The following is a 16,839-nucleotide window of genomic DNA, read 5'->3' as shown; positions in this document are numbered from 1 at the left end:
TTTCTTCTTTTTCCTACTATCTTTTGAATTTTATAAAACCACCCTCGTGTTTTTTCTTCATCCCACCTTTTTGTCATTTTTCCATCAATTTTTCTCTTAGTACAGCAAGTGAGATTGGATTTGATTGGATGACGACGCTGCATGGGAGACTACCTGTCACGTGATTTCTGGACTGACCAATCAGCGACTAGAAGCGGACGGCTCGTAATTTTGAACAGACGGAGTTAATCCAGGCTGTAGCTATGGGGTGCTAGTTAGCTGCTAGCAAAACATCGACCATTCTTTATACCTAGAATAAGCTCAAAATAACTCCGTGTTTTGATTGTAGAATATGAATACCCATATTATTACTCCTGGACCTTATCGAGCTACAAAATTGGTGAGTTGTGCTGCTTATCGAACAGAATGAGAACTTTTTAGTAACGGAAATGACGCTTTAGGTGTGTTTTTCTCTCAAACAGTTAACGTTTTCATAGCTCTCTGATAAACCTATTCCTCATACAAATAGGAACTTAAACCGAGCTGGTGTCTTTAACATATCAACTAGTTAAGCATGGTTTCTGTTCTTCGAGAATGTACTAGCTGATTAACTTGATCATTCCTGTAGTTTATAGCTTCGTGATAATGTTGGATTAATGTTGCAGCACATGTGTGCGACTTACATTCTTAACCTAAGATGAGTGTTTTAATAAAGTTAAATTACCTCGGTTTAAATGCATTTAAAGCATGTTATAGATAAAGTATATTAACCAAGTAAAAGTTAAAAAAAAAAAAGATGAAAAGTTCAGACAAAATAGAAATGTGCTGATGTGTGCGCTGTATATGTTGACATCAAAGACTAAATAATTGCATTAGGATTGAAACAATCAGATTTATCGTGATTAATCTAATTTAGTAATCGATTAATCGTTAACTGGAGTATAAAGACTCTAAAACATGCTTTTAACTGACAGAGCACTTAGAGTAATAACTATACCAAGATTGTAAAAAAAAATGTATATAAAAGTTTGCATTTAAGATAAAAAAAAAAAAAAAAAAAAATTTTTATGTCAATATGCTCGATTAAGGACTCATCAAGTGGAAAAGATTGAATTTCACCTGGTTTAATATCATAAAGTCTTCCTTAAAGAATATGTGGCTTTCTGATTATTAATCCATGAATAAAAAATTATAATCTACAGGTTAATTTCATACACACTCTTTTATCACCTCTGCTTTTAACATCAAACAGCATCAATTGAAGCATCTGAACTAAATCATATATGATTTCTTTCTCTTTTTCCGAATAACCTGACGTCTCAATAACCTCATATGTAGTAATTACTGTAATTTATAAAACTCAATTTGTTTGAATTGTAGAGGAGTCTATAGTTTCTATAGAATAGAAAACTAGACCGCTTGGTAATTGCGAGTCAACAATAATTTACAAAAGCTGGAGTTTCAAAGTTGCAGAATGATTACAGGGCTCCTGCAGTGGGCAGTCTTCTCTACTTTTCTCTGGCATACAGTGTTTATTCAACATTTTTGCTTATGCTCTTGTATCAAGTAAAAATATGCTCTCACACCTTAAACATTCATCACTTTTACTTCAGTTTTTGCTGCACTAGGAATTATTGTTGCTGTGAACCTGTAAGTAGCTAGATCCATGAAAGGGTTACTCAAGGAATTCACACTAAGTATTGCATAATCAGTAATTTCACAAGACCTCAGCCGTGAGGAAAAACTCCTTGCGAGGATGAAATATTTGTAGCATACTGTCATGTTAGTCTTTAAGCCTTAACAGGTGCTAAACCTTCCTGCAGCTCATTAAAATATGTAGTAGTGGAACTTAGCTGCTCACTGTTTGAGTTGTACAAGTTTCTTTAAATTTAAGCAAAAAGTGCCTAGTTTTTCCTCAAACACAACTGTCTAAGCAGCTACATATCTATCTTTGCCCTCTTTCAGTGGAATGAGGTGACACGCTTGTTCCGGGCTGGCATGCCCCTCAGGAAGCACCGGCAGAACTTTAGGCATCATGCTTCCTGCTTCACTGCCTCTGCTGCAGTGGACTGGCTGCACCAGCTGCTCCAGAGTAACAGCAACTTCGGCCCTGATGTCACCAGGCAGCAAACTGTTCAGCTCTTAAAGAAATTTTTAAAGAACCATGTGATTGAAGACGTGAAGGGTCGCTGGGGGACTGAGGACCTGGAGGACAACCATGTGCTGTACAGGTGATCTATGAGGAGAAACTTCTGCTGTTCACTGTAAACATTTTTTTTTATCCTAAATTGGGATCAAATGTTTGTTGTTCGTGTGAATTGTGTTTAGATTCCCGTCTACTTCTCCTCTGAAACCCATTCCATGTCCAGCGCCGAGATCAGGTTCGAGGTCCATAAGGAAAAGACCGTCACTTAGAGACCGGGAAGGTTTCTTCAAGTTTAGGAACATCAAGAAGCAGGAGAAGGAGTCCATGGTTAGATGGACTAAACATGGTTTTATGTATATTGTGAAAGTGGTTTAAACTTTGTGTTAATACTAAATCACTCTCACAGTTACATTTTCCATGAAAGTATGCAGAGTAATAGATGGATTATATTCCAACTTGTTTTTAGGAAAATGTGGATCCTGCTCTTCAAACACCGCAAGATGAATTGAATAAGCCAGCAGATGAGCAGCAGCGACCGAGACGAGAGCTGACTGTGGAGGACGAACAGGAAATCTGGAGAGACATTACTCTGACTCAGTAAAACCAAACACACCGATTCATTTTAGGCACTCATGCTATAAATGGCATATCAGAAAATAAATTTCTACAACATTCAGATTGCTAAAAACTCAAGATAAATCAAGATTTAAGCAAATTTTGAATCTTCTTTAATCTAAGTTTGTTTTTCTTGTTGTTTCAGCCTCCAAAGAATTCTAAGTGCTGCTCCTCTTGATGAGGTTTTAGACCAGCGCTGCATAAATCCTCAGAACATCATCCATAATATGACCAAAGTCAACAAACATGGAGTTGTCACTCTAGACGACAAGACTAGTAAGTTTTGAACCATAATATTATTCAAAGCCCTGTCAGATTTAGGTTTGAAGTAATCTTTTGATTTGACCCACATGTTTTTTCGGACTGAATGTTTATGTTTAGGATAATGGCAAGGAGTTTTTTTTTTTTTTTCATCTTTAAAAGACCCTATTACAACTTACCATTAAATATTAATGTTAAAAATACCTGAAATATAAAAAAGCTGCACAGCAATGACAAGAAGGGTTTGACATCTATAATGTCAAGAAGGATTTTTGCATGAAAAGAGCATATAGGGAGTTTTATCATCTTTTATGTAACATATAAAAATAAAATATTATTAAAGACAATAAAAACCTTGATCTGGCAGAGATGTAGATGATTTTGGGCTAAATTGTTTACTGAAAATTCCTTATTCTCTTACATATTCTACACTAAGCAAATCAAAAAGTACCTACAGAATAAATCAGCTTTATTTGACTAAACTAAACTGAATTAACAATAAAAGATAAGTAAGGCTAATCAAGGACTGGTAATACGGACCTAAATTTTCAGGCTGTCAATTTGTTCCCTATGGTCTAATCTTTCTGTCTTTCCAGGTGACCTTCCACATTGGGTTTTGTCCGCCATGAAGAGCCTGGCTAACTGTAAGTAGCAGCAGATTAATTAAAGAACACTTCATCGTGACAATCTGAGCATTTATCCACTGAGCGAAGCTCAGGGTAGAACCACACCTGGTTCTTTATGCAGCTCCTGAACCAAATCCAGGCTTTTCCACATCCTCAGCTGCAGTCAGTGAAAAGATTCAAAATGAAACATACATCAAGTGCTAGAGCCACATGCAAATATACTCTTATTTTGAAAAAATGGCTTCTTATTTTGAAGGATTAGCTACATTTGCATGCTGGTGTGTGTCAAGTGTTTGTCAATGCTTATATAAATGTTGGAGAATATGGATTGTTATTGACAACACAATCGATCCTTAGAACATTAATAACTGAAAATAGAATGACATATTTTGGTTGTTCTCTTGTTTAAAACCTTGCAGCAGTAGATGTTTAGAATGGTGCTTGTTTGAAGACATAACATTGATTTAAATAACATCATTCAGTCTGATTCCAAAGTACTTTTGCACTTTAAAAGTTGAGATGAAAACAAATAAAATACGTTTATTTTTATGGATTTTTTTTTCTGCAAAGTAAAAACGAGCAAAAAAAAAAAAAATAAATCTGTAAAATGTCTATTAGTCTTTATTCTGATGTTTAAGGCCTGATGAAGATGTAACAAAACAAACAATTCATGTGATTGTAACAATTATTAATTAGTTGGTGATGATGCTGTTTTCATCCCTAGGGCCAAAATATGACAGCGACCAGCCCTCATACCCCGGTTTTGAAAGAGACGTCTTTAAAACGGTGTCTGACTACTTTTACAGCCTTCCTCAGCCGTTGCTCACATTCGAACTGTACGAGCTCTTCATCAACGTCCTGGGTAGGTCATGTTATTTTCTGTCAACGCCTCAGCTGCTAGGAAAGCTTTCAGTGAACATTTCTACCTTTAAGAGGAACTGAATGCTCATCTCCTTAACAGTGTCTTTGACCCCTAACAGAGATTTTGGTTGTTTACAGGGTCCCAACAGACTGTCTGCTATTGTTTTCTGTGTTGTCTGTAACTGGCTAATGTTTCTGTTTGTAAGAGTCTGTATTAACTGAACGCTTTCCCCTCCCTTCACTCTCTGCTTGCGCTGACCCTTTACCTGCGCTGCTCGGCTCTCTGCCTGCATCCCTGTCTGCATCTGCTTTCAGCGTTTTCTGGATATGTCACAGTACCTGGCACCCTCCAACTTGGAAAGCGCAAGAGCTCAGACCTTCCCTCCGTCCCTCCACCTGCCAAGACGTCCTTTCGCTCCACAGAATGTCTTCTTCTGTCGCTGCTCAGGCAGGGCTCCTGCGACGAGGCGGATTCCCCCATGAGGGACGTTCTCAGCGGGAAGCTTCAGTCACGCGTCGCGGTATTAAAGGAAGGGGAACCTGCTGCAGGTGACAGTCAGCTGGGAGACGGCTCCACAGGTCTGAATGCAGTCATTTCCACCAGAACTCGTATGAGGAGCTGTTCCCTGGAAACTATCCTGGATCGCTCTCCTCCCCTCAGCAGGCAGCAGCTGTTTATGTCCAGGGACAGCCTCCCGGCTAGCTCCTGTTGCAACGAAAGCCAGGAGGAAAGCCCTGTTTTTTCTACTCGGGAAAGCTGCTTAAACTCTACATTTGCGTTCAAATCAAACTTTAGTTATCATGAAAATGCTCCAGGAGTTATAACCAGAAGAAAACTGTCTATGGCTTCCAGAGCTAGACAATCCGATGCACAAAAGTCGTCTTCCCTGCGGCCACGCAGTGTGGGCAGCTGTCTGGACATTGTCAAGGAGACCAAAGAAGAACGTAACGGAGAGATCAAATGGTCCGGTCGTGCAACCAGCTGCCTCAATGTGAACGCTCCAACAAACCATCACCCTCCATTGTCGTCCTATCACTCCTCGTCCTCTTCCCACCATCTTTTCTCTCTTTCGTCTGATGAAACCAAAGTCCAAGCTTCCATTGTCAACCAAGCACCCAACGGGCCCAATCCCGCCTCTAGCACCTCTATGCTTTGGGCTGTCCCTCCACCTGCTGTCGTCCGACGCTGCTTCAGCTCTCTGGATGTGTCCAAGCCGCCTCGGTCTGTGTTGCAGCTCAAACTGCCTGTTTCTGTGGCAGCCAGTAACTTCCAGCTCCCCCCACCTAAGCCTGAGCACAGTAAGACCCTCTCCTGTCTTCATGTCTGTGTTGATGCCAAATCTAACACCTAACCTCTACTAATATCTCCCATAATCAGAAATACCACCCTGTTTAACTCAGCCTGTGTAGATTAGTAGAACTATATTTAAATGGATTTCAGAGCAGCCTTCAGTCTTATTATCTTTGTTTATATCTAGTTCACTGCAAACTGTCTTAAAGTGCTTTTATGCGTTTTTGCTTTTTCATGATGTGCTAAAGCTGGATGTTTTGAAGTCCTGCCTTATATAGTTTAGCTGCTGTACTTTTATAATTTGGTAAGTTTATAAACAAGTTTCCTTTTTTAGAAGCTCTCAGACCTCTATTTAAAAAGAAAAAACATTCTGTAAGATTAGATTAGATCCTTGTATTTTACCAAAATTACTCACTCTGCATCATCGTTCTAGTTGATTAACAGCACCTATCTATTCATTGATCTGATACACCCATAGCAGGTGTCATGGATAGATGTGATTTTTGTTTTTCTCCTGGTTTTAACCTAAAATTTGTCTCCAAGGCCAGGAAGCTGTTCCAACCATTTCTGTGCCCGCAGGTTTTCTCCAACCTCAGTGTGAGCGTGTGGCCATAGAGGCTCTGCAGCTTTGCACACTCCTCCTGCCCCCTGCGTCCCGCAGGAAGCTGCAGCTCCTCATGAGGATGATGTCCCGCATCAGCCAGAACGTGGACATGCCTCGCCTCCACCCAGCCATCGGCACTCGAACCCTGGTGAGGAGAAACGGCTGTCTGTAATTTCTTCCACTATGAACTACCATCTTGGCGCTTTGCAGGGAAATCCATAAAGCTTTTTTTTCCCTCACTGTTCAAACAACAAATTAAAAGGTGTTTGCTTTAGATTCAATGGATGAATAATAAAAAGCTGTGCATATTTACTTGTGTGTAGGTTAATTAAAACCTTGACATGCATGAGGGCTTTTATTCACTGTTTCCTTTAACTTTAGACTCTGGTAAACGTGAGCATTACTCAGATGTGTACAGTTTTCACCAAAGCAGCTTGAAGGACAATTATGTGCTGTTTAACCAGAAAAGGAGAAGAAAGAATCAAGACATTTCTCATCATTCAATCAGTACAGTTTAGAAGTTTTCCCTTTGAGAAACATTACCCACACTGTGAAAAAATAAGCCTTGATGTGGAGCATTCTGTTTTAGCTTTAGCTCCTTGATACCTTTTTTTTTTTTCTTTTTTTTTTACCAGTGAAGAAATATATAGTTGCAGCAACTACAATCTTTTTATTTGTGGCAACCAAACTAACCTTTTGTGTTCGTTTCTGCATCTCTGGGGCTGTGAGTTATTTTGATTAACCCTTTCTGCTCCCTTTTGTTAGATGGTTCACACATTTTCAGGTTGTATCCTGAGCAGTATTGAGGAGTGTGACCTGGATGAGCTGCTGGCAACCCGATTGGTGTCGTTTCTCATGGACCATCAGCAAAGCATCCTCTCAGTCCCAGAATACCTGCTCATTGCCATCCGGGACCATGTAGAGTACCTGCGGACTGTTCAGGTACGCATAGCTCACCATGAAATAAATTAGGTCTATAAAACAAACTTTACTACAGGGCACTATTCCAACAGTTCAGCAGCAAAAACATTTTTAAACACATTTTTAAGTATTGGAAATCACTCCTGGTTTTAAAAGTTTATCTAAAGGATGTGTGGTTAAAGAGTTTCACATTTGTATGAACTTATTTTTCAAAATGGATTTCCATGAAGATTGTAAAAATGACTGAATATATGATTTATTCTATCTAATTACTGAATTTGATCTATTTTTTTTTTTTTATGTTTCTATTTGTAATGTAACTGTTCTGACCCCAGGTCCCTGTTGACCAACGTCCAGACGCTGATGGCGGTGACCCAGTCTGCGTTCCAATGCCAGTATATGCGTTTTGCAAACAAATAAGTGGTGCTGAGTTTGAACAGCAAAAAGCAGAGTCCTCCCAGAAGGCCATGGAGGAGCTGCTAGAGATCCTGCTGACCGACCAAAACATAAATGAGAAGGACAGACGAAAGAAGCTAAAGCAGGTAACTGAGACTGAAACAATTAATCAATTAATCGTGAATAACCGATTACTGAAATAAGCAACTAATTTAGCAATTGATTAATTGTTAACTGGAGCTTGGAGACTTTAAAACATGACATTAGTTATAAAAGTAACAAACATAGAGCAGAAATTGTAACAAAATCATACAAACTTAACTTAAACTTTAACTTTAAATTATATATTGATAATAATATATTAATAATTATATAATATCTTCTTTAAAGAACTAGCATCTAGAATATTTCCATTTTCCTCTCAGCTTATTTATGTAAGCTCTTGGATTAGCTAGAAGACCAAAACACTGATGATCAAAGGTTCCCTTGAAGTATTTTCTCCATTGTCAATGTTGTAGTTTTTTTTTTTTTTTATGTCAATGATAGGTTGATAAACCTGACCTAAGATTTTCATACCTCCCTTTTCACATTAAACCGCAAGGCTCAGTTCTAAATTGCTCTAGTTACTCTGAGGAGCTTCAGTTTTATAAATACAGGTTTATAATATAATTTTATTTTGTATTTATTTCAATTCCTTACTAACTTCCAGGCAATATTTTTATGTTGTTTTTTTTTTTTTTTTATTTGAGGTTGAAAGGATAAAATGCCTAAGAATTAGAAGCTCAAATGAAAAGATTATGTAAAATATATATATATTTTTTTTATAATCAGTTATTTTACATTTTACTTTTGGACAATCCTCAATACTTTTAACTGAGAGGGGTACTCACGGTAAGACAAAATACCTAAAGGGGTACACAAGTCAAAAAATCTTCGGAAAAACTGGTTTAGAGAGCTGTAGCCGAGCAGTTTCTATAGAAATTTGGTGGAACGATAAGTCTGTTAGGAAAATGTTACAACAGAGACATTCTCAGTTTCAAGATGATTATCATCATTCTGTCTCTTCTGTTGTCTCTGTTTTAGTTTCAGAAGCAGTACCCGGACATCTACAGGCGTCGATTCCCTTCCCCTGCTGAACAGGGAAAAACAGAAAACAAGCCAAAGATCAAACCTCCTCTGCTCAATATCAAGAAAGCCAAAACATTCAGCATCAGGAACTGAAACATCTTGGATGCTGTCCTGTTGGTCGCATCATGTCGGCTGCACTGATCTTTTTTTGAACGGCGACACCTGTAGGAATAAAACTGTTACATTAGACGTGCAAATATTCCATTAATATCTGTTTTTTTTTTATGTTAGTACAAGCTGTAGTTGGAGGTTTTATCAAACATTAAACAAATACATCAATGTTGCCATCTTGGATAAAGGCAGCTGGATAGATTAAGAGTTCTCTGTTTTTTTTTTTTGTTTTTTGTTTTTTTTGTAGGTTCCTAGTTTTCTTTTAGATAAGTGGCTGTGCAAACTACATATAGAGCAATTTGGGACTAAACTATGCAGGATCACTGGTCAGCATGTGAATAATTTTATGATAAAGTAATTTGAATGAATCACATTGGGAGCTGCTCCACTTCTGTAACCATCTCTTGAGATGTTTAGAAAATACTTTGCTTTTATTTGAGATGTTAAAACTCCTTTTTATCCCACATTTATTCACGGGTTCCTTTTAAAGCCTTTCATGGAGATTTTCTTTTTGTTGTTTTTTTTGTTGTTTGTTTCCAGATTTAACTAATTTTAATTGTAATTCCTTGATTCCCTGATTCTATTGGTTTATATCTGCCTTGTATGCAGGTTAGAAAACGTTTTGCACTAAGTTTTAAAGGAAAACTGACAGCTGCCAATTTTTTTTTATTTTTTTTTTTTATAATTTTTAATTGACAATTTAAGACTTTAAGTTTAATCCATTATTTGTGAAGCTAAATTTATGCTAATATATAGACCAAACACAATTATCTCTGATTAATCTGTTTTCATACTACAGGCTCACAGGTACTTGCTGTATACATGTTCTTTCCATGTTCCTTTTTAAGTTATATTAACGAAGAAAGTAAATGCTTTCAGGCTATCTTTCTTTTTAAATGTGTGTTTGATATGAAGAGCTAAGTTTGTTTATACCTCAGCTGAAATGAAGATGCGTAACCACATAAAGTGTGTTATATTTTTTATTTTTTTTTGTCAAATGCTTGACATAGGAGTGTAAATGCACCTCTAACTGTTTACTATGCAACATGTTGGGAAATAAACCTGTTCTACTGTGTGACTACTGCCTGTTTTATAGGAGGATATGATGGTAAATCTGCTCATAAGACACTTCAATCTTCTCCAGCTGCAGTTTAGTTGCCTGCGTTTCAGTTATACATGCTCTTAACCAACAAATCAGATAAGTTAGGTCTGTGCACACATTAGGGGTGCAGATAAAACATTGAAATAGTGCAAAGTGATTTATTTTTTCAATTGTAGAAGGATTCATACCTCTGAAACTTGTTTAAAATTTCACACATTACTTCAGCTTTTGGGCATTTATGTGTTAATGTGGTGGAGGGGGAAGCAAAACCATGCATGGTTTTCAAATATAAGTTTTACAAGCTGCATCCGTTTGTAGATATTGAATGTTTTTCCAGGTCTTTGGAATTCAGTTTAATCTTTAGATTGACTCTTCCTGAATGTTGGTTTCTAAATCTTAGAATATATTATACCAACATTTCCTGACATCTCTGGCCATGTGTCTGTGCTGTACACAGCAGCTTTTCTTCCAGGATATTGATGAATTGGCTTAATTCAGCTTTACTTTCTCCACAGCATGATGCTGCCATTTTCTTGTTAGACATTTTATAGCTTAATTTTATTTCTACATGTTTTGGTTTTCCTGGTTATATTTATAACTTATTTTATATTTGTATTAATTACAATAAATGAAATCATTAATAAAACACTTAAGTCTATATTTTTTTTAATTTGTAAAATTTGGCTCTGATGACATCTTCTCACCCAGTCACTAATCAAAAGAGTAATTGGTGTTTTTGCGTATTAATCATAGATGTTGCTTTGTGCTTTAACTCAAATGTAATGTAATGTTAGCAGTTCTGATGTAGATTGTTCAGGTGAAGTTGGACTAATTGTGTTGGATACGTGCTTTCTTTAATGTTTGACAAAGTGTTTTAGCTGTCTTTCTTAATTAGAATCTAGACTTTTAATAGAGCAGCTTTGAAACTCCAAAAATGTGGCCTTTTTAACTGCAGAAACAATGTAAACATCGGCTCAGAGCCACCAGGAAGGCTACCACAGAGCAGCTGTGATTCAGCTTCATGATCCTTCCAACTGAGAGCGCTGGAGCAGAAGCCTAAGCTGGTCTCTAAAAGGTAAACAATAGCTTACCCACCTGTAGGTACTGCTTCCTGTCTGACATGATGAGCGGTGGACAAAGTACTCAACAGCAGAACATGAGTAAAAGTACTGATACAGTCAAAAGTTGCTCAACTACAAGTACTTAAAACAGCAGTCAGACATCTACTCAGGTTAAAGTGTTGAAGTATTCACTTTTGAAAATACTTGTGTTCAAATGTAAATGGATTTAAAAGTACTTAAGTATGCAAAAATACTAATTCATTTTTGTAGTATAAGTATATGTCTGTATAACATGTCTGGGTAATTTTTAAAAAGGTGGTAACTTAGAGTAACTACCTGATGTATTGATTCTACTGCACTTTTAAAGAAATTCAGCATAAAAATGCCACAAAACTGAATTTTTGTTATTTTTTTTCAACCCATCCCTTTGGGGAGCAGTGGGCTGCCATTGTGCGGCACCTGGAGAGCAGTGTGGGGATTAATGCTCTTGCTCAGGGACCCAGAGTGGCAGTCCGTTGGAGTGGGGCTTGAACTCAGAACCACTGAATCCCAAGTACAATGCTTTAACCACTAGGTCCCCACTTTCCAATGCAGGCATCAGTGTGAAGGTCATGCCGTTGCTGCAGCTACAACGCAGAGTACTAACCACTATATGATGACGGTGAGCTAACCACTTGTTTAAGCAGGCATTCTTGTGAAGGGTCTTGCCTTAGCACCCACACTGGCAGCTCATTCCTCCCAGCTGGGATGAGAACCCAGGCTTCCTGTTTGAAGGACGGGTGATGGACCGACACCTAAACATGCAGGCCAGACATTTCCCAGAGCTGCATTAGTTATGGTCATCAGCTAAACTAACATCCTGAAGCTGATGTTTGATGGCTGCCCATCTCCTATATTTCATTCTGATTAGGTCAGACCAAATCCTGACAACACTGCAATACATCACTTAAAGAAAGAATATTTTCTACCTTATTCAGGCAGCAGGCCCCACTAAATGACAGATTAGTGCTCCCTATCACCCACTATGATGCAGGGTTTCTCACTATTCAGCCTTCATTCCATATGACACACAGCCTTTCTTTCTTGTTCACCCTCCTTTAAAAAAATAAAGAAGGAAAATAAAGTTTGCCAAAGATTTGCTCAAAACCATCATTAGGTCTAATTGTTTCTGCATGTTTTTTTCCCCTTCAAACAATGTTAGGCTTTTAAAATGTTACTTTATTGGCCTGATCCACATTATTAAGAGGCGTGAATGTTCCTGGGTAGAAGGGATGTTGTGGAGGTGCCCAGAGAAAATTCAGCATGGAGTCAATGGTCTGGCGTCTGAAAGGAAGGGAGACAAAGCTGGTTTGTTCAGCTCTGGGTAAAACTGTGGGGGGCGTGGGGAAAGTTTGAGGAGGTGGGGGAGAAATTGGGAAGAGGGGAAAAAAAGTCTTCAAAGGAAAAGAGGAGGAATGGGAGGAGATGGAGGAGTGGAGCAGCAGGAAATGTTTGTGTGGTTTAAATCTAAGCCAGACTCTCCTGTGAAAGTAACGTGCATGGATCTGTGAGCGCAGGAAAAGGTTTCGAAGATTAAACAGCAGCATGGTCAGCCGGTAAGGAGTTACTTTTATTGTTTTTCACTAAAATTGGATTGCAGAAATGCTAGACCCAACTTTTATATTGAAAGGTTTTGGTTTACTGAAATGAAACCAGAGACAACAGTTGGCAGACATGAAACGTTTTTTAATGAGTGAGAAAATACTTTAAGAAGAACCAGACAAGAAGATCTGGAGCTGAGGCAGAATTTTACAACACTTTGGGAAAACTAAGGAAGCTTTTAGAAGCTCTGAACTGATGAAAAAAAAAAATAAAAGCTACGAGAAAATAAAGAAAATTGAGAGGATGCCTTTGATTTAGAAAAAAACTTGGACTGAGGAAGGGGGGAAGACTTTCATTCAGTTTTAACCAGAATAAAGGGATATTTAAAATGTTTAATAAAAAGATGGGGATTATAAACAATTAGAAGACATAGAAATATAGAGAAAAAGTGAAAAGTTGACACAAAAGAATGTGGATGGGTGGAGAACGACTGATAGAGAACGACTGATAGAGAACTTGATCTCTGAGGCTGCCAGGCCAGATGGAAACTATTAACAGTGTTGATCTGTTGATTAACCTGATGCTTCAAAACAGTTACTCAGTACCATTTTTAGAATAACATTTTATTCTCAGCTATTCCCAGAGCATGATCCAACATGCAGCTTATAGAGCAGTCCTCTAAATATGTTATTACTCTTCTAAAGAGTATTTTAATTCAAAACCTTCCACAGAGTAATTCCTTGATGCTCTCAATACTGTTTCCCCTTTTTTGTCAGAGTGGAACATCCCGCTGCAGGCTACAGGAAGATCTTTGAGACGGTGGAGGAGCTAAATGAACCCATACCTGCAAATATCACTGGTAATAAGCAGTTGCAGATATGGAAAAGCTTTTATGTTTAGGTTTGGAATGGGAGACTTTTACTTTGAAGGGTTACACTTACATGACCAACCAGCTTGAGCTCATAAATACATCTTTTATTTTATGACAACTTTAACTGTAAAACAAAAACATGCATTAACGTCCCAGGATGGAGAAAAAAATTACAAATAATCAGCTGAAGTGGACGTCATGTATCACTAGAAAGTTGTGTTTTTTTAACTCCCTGTTTAATTGCATTTCTAAAATACGCAATGAAGCAGGGAGAAGCAGCAATAGTGGAGATGCATAAAGGTGAAGTGTGTATTACAATGTTATAACTCACTAACATATAGGGTCAGAAAGACAAGGGGTGGTTGCCTAGTGGTTAGAGCATAGAGCTTAGAATCCTGAAGTTGTGAGTTTGAAACCCATTCTCACAAACTACCACTCTGGGTCCCTAAGCAAAGACCCTTATCCCCACACTGCTCCATGGGCACCAAAAATGGCAGCCCACTGCTCCCCAAGCAAATGGGTTAAATGCAGAGGTAAATTTCATTGCACTGTACTTGTGACAGTGTAATGACAATAAGACGCTGGAAAATAATAAATAAAAGAAAAAATAATAAATAAATAAATTGTTCTCTCAGGTGTGATCCCATCATGGCTCGGAGGAAGTCTTCTCAGGATGGGTCCGGGTCTTTTCGAGGTGGGAGACGAACCTTTCCACCATTTGTTTGATGGACAGGCTCTCATGCACAAGTTTGACCTGAAGGGCGGTCAGGTGACGTACTTCAGGAAGTAAGAATGCATCGTCCAAATAACTCATCCTATAGTTATAATAAACTTATCTTGCATTTTAGACGTTTCTTAGCAATAGCGATGAATTTGGAGTCAGTATAAAGAGAAAGGTCTCTTGAAATAATGTATCTTCAGTAGATTGTTAACAGGAATGCTTCCAGAAGACTACAAAAATGAGAAACAACAAACCACAAAAATGCCTCAGTGAATGTTTCAGCGAACAACAGGCTTTTATGATCCTGGGAAATTCTTGAGTTGTTTTTTTTGTTTTGTTTTTATGCAGAATTGATGTTTGCAGACAGACAACATGCCTTACTGGTTATTTCTGCTCATGAGGGTGCAATCTTTGCCTTTAGGTTCATAAGGACGGATGCTTATGTACGGGCCATGACTGAAAAGAGAGTTGTCATCACAGAGTTTGGCACTGTTGCCTATCCAGACCCATGCAAAAATGTCTTCTCCAGGTACAGTTGAAAACAGAAAAGCAGATGTCATTTGTACCGTCAGCTATGATTGACTGATTACTGTTGGGGGTTTACAACTATTTCCATTTTAACAAAAATCCAACGGCAATGGCATTGTTTGGATTAGAACAGAACATTCCAAAGTCATTAAAACAGCATATCCTCAAACGATTCAAGGATATTTTTCTGGCTGATTCAAACATTTTGTTTTTCTTCATTATGCGTTGGGAAAGAGGCAGCTCTAGACACAATAAAACCAAGCTAGTCTCACAGGAGCCCTTAAAATTTACAATTGAAGATATTTTGCGACATAATTATCTCTTGGTGCTGTTATTCTGGAACAGCTTTTAAATTTGCTTACATGTTTTTGAAGCAGCCAGGATGAGAATCAGCTCCGCTAATTCTGAAGCCATGGTTCTCGGACGGAAAGACGTTTATTTATTTGATGAATAGACCATATGGCAGTTGTGATTATTTTAAAGAATTTATCTATGTTATTTTGGTTAAAACATGCTATTTCAAATTCCCAACTGCTTTTGGGTCCTGAATAAAATTGTGCTCAGAGCCCTATTTATGCTTCAACCGGCTCTGCTTAATGTAATGGTTCACTTCTGAAAAGTCTTCATCAGAGAAGTAAAATAGTTGCTAGATTTACAATTCTTATCTTATTCTGTGTGCCTAATATTCTGAATAACATTGATGGGTAAAAGAACAGTTTTTCATCAGTCTCCTTTATGCTTGTGTTTGTACAGGTTCTTTACGTACTTCAGAGGCATTGAAGTGACCGATAACTGTTTAGTAAACCTCTACCCAATTGGTGAAGATTTTTATGCCGTCACAGAGACTAATTACATCACAAAGGTGGATCCTGATTCTCTGGAGACATTGAAAAAGGTTTGATTATGTGCTATATTACACTTATTTACTGCAATTAACCCAACAGCATATTTCAATACAAAACATTTTTGATTTGCTTTTTGTGGAATCAGAAGAGCAGCCATTTTTACTGGTCTAAATTTTCTGCACTGTAGTTGAAAAAAGATATAGGAAATGCAAGATTCTGGCCAGGTTTTCCTTACTACCTGTCTCCGTTTAGTTTTTTTTAATAGGGGGGCAATAAATATGTAACCTGACAACAGCCAGATGCATGTCTCACTCCGCCTAGCTCTGGGCGGAGCGAGACATGCATCTGGCTGTTGTCAGGTTAATAAATATGGCCTTTAGTCTCGTTAAAATAAAGCTATAGTAACCTTTTAACAAACCTACCTAAGAATTCTGTTCAAAGTGCACTGCTGCATTTTCCTTAAAGGGTAGGCAACATATATATTGTATATATGAAAATGATTTTTTTCTTTTTTCCCCAGGTGGACCTATGTAAATATCTGTCCATTAATGGTGTCACGGCTCACCCCCACATTGAAGCAGATGGTACAATCTACAACATTGGCAACTGCTTCGGAAAGAACATGAGTCTTGCTTACAACATCATCAAGATCCCACCTGCTCAGAAAGGTAAGCACACAATCAGCAACACTTTATTGTCCCATAGGGATTTCTGTTGTAGCACACCAGAAAATAAATGCAAGAAAAATAAATAACGAATAGACAGCAATGTTAAAATGAACACAACATACATGATGTGACAAATCAACATGTAACATGGTTGTCTGTTTCTGCTGGAGGTTTCTTCCTGTTAAAAGGGAGTTTTTCCTCTCCACTGTTGCTACAAGCATGCTTAGTGTGAGGGATTGCATTTGAGTCAATGAGTCAATGCAATCAACTGGTTTTCCTTAGATAGAAAACTGAATCAATTTGACTGCATGATTTGGTTGAATTCTAAAGTCCTTTGAGATGATATGTGTTGTGAATTGGTGCTATATAAACAAACTGAATTAATTTGAACCTTTTTGATTTGCACTTTATTATCTTGTAATTGTGAGTCAGTGGGAGCAACCTGTAAAGGGGGGTTTTAAAGTCAGCAAGGATAGCTTCGGTCTTCGTTGTGACTGTGTGGCGCTAAGGGGAGGGTTCCACA

The 16,839-nt window shown here is 37.9% G+C and overlaps 2 protein-coding genes across 3 annotated transcripts in view; both read left to right on the top strand.

Moving 5' to 3' along the window:
• Positions 1-216: 216 nt before the first annotated feature.
• On the top strand, positions 217-9,169 carry depdc1 (DEP domain containing 1). Of its 2 annotated transcripts, XM_015399962.1 has the most exons (12): positions 217-379; positions 1,945-2,210; positions 2,308-2,452; positions 2,592-2,722; positions 2,886-3,016; positions 3,598-3,645; positions 4,352-4,489; positions 4,804-5,787; positions 6,359-6,531; positions 7,149-7,325; positions 7,640-7,846; positions 8,784-9,169. In XM_015399962.1, the coding sequence occupies exons 1-12, from the start codon at positions 332-334 to the stop codon at positions 8,919-8,921; spliced, it is 2,586 nt and encodes an 861-aa protein (XP_015255448.1). In that variant the 5' UTR covers positions 217-331; the 3' UTR covers positions 8,922-9,169. The 2 variants fall into 2 exon arrangements, with proteins under 2 accessions (XP_015255448.1, XP_015255449.1); XM_015399963.1 differs by lacking the exon at positions 4,804-5,787 and having other exon boundaries at positions 220-379; positions 8,784-9,018.
• A 3,502-nt stretch (positions 9,170-12,671) lies between these two features.
• LOC107101167 (retinal Mueller cells isomerohydrolase-like) overlaps positions 12,672-16,839 on the top strand; it is a 7,989-nt gene continuing 3,821 nt past the window's right edge. Inside the window, exons 1-6 of the mRNA XM_015399961.1 lie at positions 12,672-12,697; positions 13,460-13,542; positions 14,190-14,340; positions 14,697-14,804; positions 15,557-15,698; positions 16,169-16,401. Coding sequence (XP_015255447.1) covers positions 12,687-12,697; positions 13,460-13,542; positions 14,190-14,340; positions 14,697-14,804; positions 15,557-15,698; positions 16,169-16,401 — 728 coding nt within the window. The 5' untranslated portion in view covers positions 12,672-12,686. The remainder of the gene's footprint in view (positions 12,698-13,459; positions 13,543-14,189; positions 14,341-14,696; positions 14,805-15,556; positions 15,699-16,168; positions 16,402-16,839) is intronic.

This window comes from Cyprinodon variegatus, unplaced genomic scaffold, assembly GCF_000732505.1.
Source record: "Cyprinodon variegatus isolate N-32 unplaced genomic scaffold, C_variegatus-1.0 Scaffold1061, whole genome shotgun sequence".
NCBI classification, from domain to species: Eukaryota; Metazoa; Chordata; class Actinopteri; order Cyprinodontiformes; family Cyprinodontidae; genus Cyprinodon; species Cyprinodon variegatus.
Note: the sequence above shows the minus strand (reverse complement) of the source record. Positions and strands in the feature narration are given on the sequence as shown.

Coding starts and splice junctions, on each gene's coding strand:
- depdc1 (XM_015399962.1), top strand. CDS start 332: ATGAATACCCATATTATTACTCCTGGACCTTATCGAGCTACAAAATTG. Junction 3,646..4,351: donor CATGAAGAGCCTGGCTAACT/GTAAGTAGCAGC, acceptor TTTCATCCCTAG/GGCCAAAATATGACAGCGAC. Junction 7,847..8,783: donor GACGAAAGAAGCTAAAGCAG/GTAACTGAGACT, acceptor TCTCTGTTTTAG/TTTCAGAAGCAGTACCCGGA.